At 32.8% G+C, this 4,979-nt stretch overlaps 1 protein-coding gene across 1 annotated transcript; it reads right to left on the reverse strand.

Moving 5' to 3' along the window:
* Window positions 1-238: 238 nt before the first annotated feature.
* On the reverse strand, window positions 239-4,483 carry LOC137924988 (uncharacterized). The gene is made up of 4 exons (XM_068768417.1): window positions 4,259-4,483; window positions 3,060-3,572; window positions 1,980-2,474; window positions 239-794 (listed from the first exon to the last, which is right to left on the reverse strand). The coding sequence occupies exons 1-4, from the start codon at window positions 4,458-4,460 to the stop codon at window positions 241-243; spliced, it is 1,764 nt and encodes a 587-aa protein (XP_068624518.1). The 5' UTR covers window positions 4,461-4,483; the 3' UTR covers window positions 239-240.
* Between the last annotated feature and the right edge of the window lie 496 nt (window positions 4,484-4,979).

Genomic DNA, 4,979 nt, shown 5'->3' on the forward strand with positions numbered 1-4,979 from the left:
CAAGCTATAATAGACGAGAAAATTTTTAATGTTAAGATCACCACTAACAAAATCTGTAGCCTCAATTATATCTATTGGATATAGACCTACTTCAAACCCTTTAATTCAATCAACTTTGTATTCTCCTTAAGAGAGATATGCTCCTAATTCCGTTATCAAGTTTGTTTTAACATTAAGTAATATATTAATACCAATAAAACCAATAAGACAGTTAAAATAAACTTTATTAACAGCTGCTTATCAATCTTCGCTATCCGTTCTTATTAACTCCAGTTTAATGTTAATCTTTTCACCGTCTTGCTCTTTCAATGACTGAATAAGCTCGAGCACTTTAATTCTGAATTCCAACTTTGAGTCATCTGATAGTGCTTTTACAGAAGACAATATAGCGTTGAAAAATGATCTATCTTCGTCGTCTTCTCTAGCAATCAGGCTTCCCAACATTGAAATCAGTTTCTTTTCTCTATCGTTACTATCCAAATTTGGATCATTTTCTTCGCCTCCTACTTCAACTTTGCATTTATCTGTTGCACTTTCAAACATTTCGTCGTCTACATCCAAAAACACCTGTTTAAAATGTCGAGTTTCTTCTTTATTGTATTGAACTGAACCGTCTCCCATTTTAAAATCATTACTAGTGTTACATTCAGATTCTGAATTGTTGCGATTATAATATTGCGCGTCGAGAAACGTGAGCATCTCAGAATGTACATACGGCCTTTTGCATCCTGAATTTTTTAACGATTTGACGTAATTGTCTCTGATGTTGAACCATTTCTTAGATATTTGGAAACCTGTAAAATAACAACAATAAATAATGAATATTTAATAATCATTATATGCTACTGTGCACTATCAATAAAGAATAACAATTGTAAATTATTATTTAAAACTCTTGGGCATTTGAAAGACTCGTAATTTGCTGAAATTTGCCAAGCGTCTGATTATCAAAAGATGAAAGATCATTTGGCTTAGCCAAAACTATTTTGAAGTACGTTTTACGTCTCAAACGCGACAAGCCACGACTTTTGCCGAAACCACGACTTCGAATTCACTTGATTCGGCTCCATGCGGCTTCTGCTTATTCAGCAAACCCAAAAAGCCAATGCGGGAACGCCTGTAACATGATTGAAGCGAGAATTGAATTGAAGAAGGTCTTGAAGACTTTACCTGAACAGGACTATTCCGACTGTTACGAGGAATGGAAAAGACTTTGGCAAAAGTGCGTCTTATCAGACGGGGACATTGTTTTAAAAGAAAAAATAAAGAATGGACATTTTACAAACAAATTCTCTTTGTTTTATTATCACAGTATTATATCAACAGATCATTATAAATCTATGATCATTATTATAAATTAGTTGTGGACTTGAAAATGTTCATACAAAATTTTTCACAATAGTATCACTATCTTAGATCTTTGTGCAAGTTTGTATTGCAGAGATCAGAGTGTTAACAGACACGTTCATTAACACTTTTTCTATTTATTTATTTTTTAAACTAACTTCGCTGGATGCGGGTAGCTCAAGAACGATTAACGTAGCGATCTTCAAGGAAGACCTATGCTTGGCACTGAGCGCCTTTCGGTTGACGTGATAATTATGTTGCATATATTAATAATCACATAATTTGTATAGACAGTATCTGTGTAAGAGAGTGAATGTGTGCATTTTCGTACATGTGTATGTGTAAGAAAATGTGGCGGGAAGGGAGAAGGGGAGTGGGAAGCGTAAAATGCAATACGTAAGCTAATTTTCGTAGATTACGTTTTATGAGTTTGGTACTACAATAATGAATTATTTTTAGAAAAAAAAATGATTAATGTACACGGATTCCTATCACGCGATTATCGAGCTTTGTTAACTTTTTCTTTCTTTAAATCGATGCCTCTTTCTTTCTGTCAGCAAGCCACTATAAGGCTTTCGAATGTTTTCATAATGCGTCTCTAAATTCAAATCAAAAATTTCAATCATTCTTACCAATTTCTCGTTGCGTTATCTTCAACAGCTTATCATAATTTGGCACTATAGCTTTGCACACTTCTCTCCATGCTTCTTCTCGTTTCTCCCTGTGGTTGTAGTCTGAACACGATCTATCCCATAGTAATCTTTTCTTCTTTATTATTTTTATTAATTCATCCGATGATACCGTTTTCCTTATCAGCTCCGGCGTCGAAAACATTGCCGCGTTGTACTTAAATTTCTTGTTTGGTGTTTCAAATATATCATCGTCTACTTCATGTGATTTTCTTTCTTGGTAATTAATAGATCCATCTTCACTATCTACTACTGAATTGCAGTCATCTATATTTTGTGTTTCTTTAACGTCACAATATTCTATTTCTGAATTGTTACGATCAAGAATATGCGGGTCTAAAAACTTAAGCAAATCTGAATAAATGTAGGGACGTTTATGTTTGATGTTTTTAAGATACGCATCTCTTACGTTGTACCATTTCTTTGCGATATAATCTCCTAAAATAAATAGTAATTAATGAGAAAAGTATTTCAAAATAGCTTAAAGTGTGAATAAACAGAAAAACTAATATTTACTAACTCGTAATTAACTAAACCAAGCTTTTAATATGAACCTTTATCACTAAGACGACATTTGGAATAAGGAAATGTCATCCTAGTATATGTACTTAGAAGCATATCAAGATAGGAAAGAATATTTAGTTTCCAGGTAGAGCGTTTGGTAATTAGTATAAAATTAAAAAGCAGTGCATGTATAGCTGATTTGTTAGCAAAAACCCTTAAAGTTTTAAAAGATATCAGCAATCATCCTGTATAATGTGATCACTTTGAAATATGTCACAATAATTTAATTTTTCTTCACTCTATAGAGATAGATAGTAATGATTATCTAAATTTAAAAGTTGATCATAATCAACATTTAGGAAAATCTTCTTCTAATGATATTATCATTACGTTATTTATTATTTCGGAAACCGTAGATTTTAAGTTTGACTGTACCATAATTAACCGGTAGACAAGCCATACATTCACCATAAAAGCTTTTAGACTATTCCAATCACCATGTATATGACTAAAACTTACCAATTTCGTTTTTCTCTGATTCTTGAAGTTCATCGAATTTAGGTTCTATTGCCTTAAAAATTTCTCTCCAAGCTATATCACGTTTCACCCTATCCTTGTAGTTTGAACATGTTTTGTCCCAGAGCAATTTTTTTTCTTCTACCAGTTTAATCAATTCCACTGTTATCACCTTTGCTTTTAAAATAGATAACGTACTTTCGTTCTTATTTACAACGTTAAGTTCTGTTAGACTATTTTCAGTTTTCTTAATAGTTTCATCGTTTAAGATATCGTCCATAAAAAAATCTTCTTCGGATAAAAGAGATCTATCATAGACATCATCTATAGAATTACTATCGTCTACATTTCTGTATTCCGTATTGTTAGATTCAGTTTCAGAATTATTTTCATCTACATAGTACAAATCGAGAAATGACATATCACCGTGTTGATATGGTCTTTTAAATCTGACATTTTTACGAGATTTTGCGTATGAATCCCTCAAGTAATACCATTTCTTTGTGATACGGTCACCTAAAATATTAAAAAGGAAAATTAAAATGACTTAGTTATTTTTATTTTACATTCAGTTGAAATTTAACATTATTTGCTTTTATAGTTTCTACGGTTACATCTAATTCAATAAACAGTCGAATATCTGCGAAGTGTAACAAAGTTTTACTTGCAGATCAAATAAAAAAACAGTATTTAAAGTTTTAATTACTTAGGCCATCCATATATGCATATATGCATATCCTTATCCTTACGCAGCTTGGTACACCGACGACAAAGTTAAATTAAAGAATGGAACAGGCGTTATTTTGCAGAAGTCCATCCTTAGTAAGAAAAGGACAAAAATTTAGCCACTTCCGCACATGCAGTGGTAGTCGTGCAACAATGCGTAATTCGCATTGTTTACCGCATGCGCATTTATCAGCGAGCTGACGGGCGGTGCACTTTGATGCACGACTACCACTGCATCTGCGGAAGTGACTAAATATTGGTCCTTTTCTGACAAAGTTAAAGTCGCTAGAAGTCGCTGGAACCGGGCAGCGCAGGACCGGTCATTGTGGTAATTGTTGAGGGATACCTATGCCTTGCAGTGGGCGTCCATCGTCTGAAAAGAAATAGAAGAAGAAAAACTAATGCAGACACAATCAAAAAATGCAGTGCTATAATATATTTTTAGTATCTAATATCAAATGTCAATAAATACTTACCAATGTCTTTTTGATCAGATTTTGAAAGTTTATCATAGTCAGGAACAATGCCTTGAAAAACTTCTCTCCAAGCTACCCCCCGTTTAGCTCTATCCTTATATCCAGGGTTGTTTCTGTCCCAAATTATGCTGTTCTCTTTTATGACACGAATTAATCGTCTCTTCGATATATCCTTTTTTTTGATGTCCGTTTTAGATGACATTTGCTTATTTTACTTTATCGGATGATAACAGTGAAGATCTGCAAAAAATACATACTTTATACAAAGCACAGAAATGAAAAAAATCTTTGCAATAGTTCAATATTCACGTATTATAAAAAAATGACTATTCATAGGTTCTATTCTTAAAGCTCTGTTAACATACCGACGAAAATTTCGAAGACACACGAGTTGGAAGTTCAAACTATTAACGCGACTAAATAATATATATGTATATGTGTATACATGTATACATACGTATTTTTATATATATGTTTGTGGATGTAGTAATGTATGTATTTGTAGGCATCCACTCCCTAAATTGCCCTCTCTTCCATGTCTATCATCACCGTCCAAAGGTTTTTAGTAGAGATCACTTCGAGCGATAAAACCACCTCTTGTATCTCTATATAAATTGTTTCTGGTTTTTATTTATTGTCTATGGTGTACAACGAAGTGTAACAACAGTATGAATCATCAAAACTCTAACACAGGTTATTTGATATAGAAAACTTAAATTAA

The sequence above is a fragment of the Battus philenor genome, unplaced genomic scaffold, assembly GCF_028537555.1.
Source record: "Battus philenor isolate CCGP_79_NKW_IND1 unplaced genomic scaffold, ilBatPhil1.0.hap1 SCAF_25, whole genome shotgun sequence".
NCBI classification, from domain to species: domain Eukaryota; kingdom Metazoa; phylum Arthropoda; class Insecta; order Lepidoptera; family Papilionidae; genus Battus; species Battus philenor.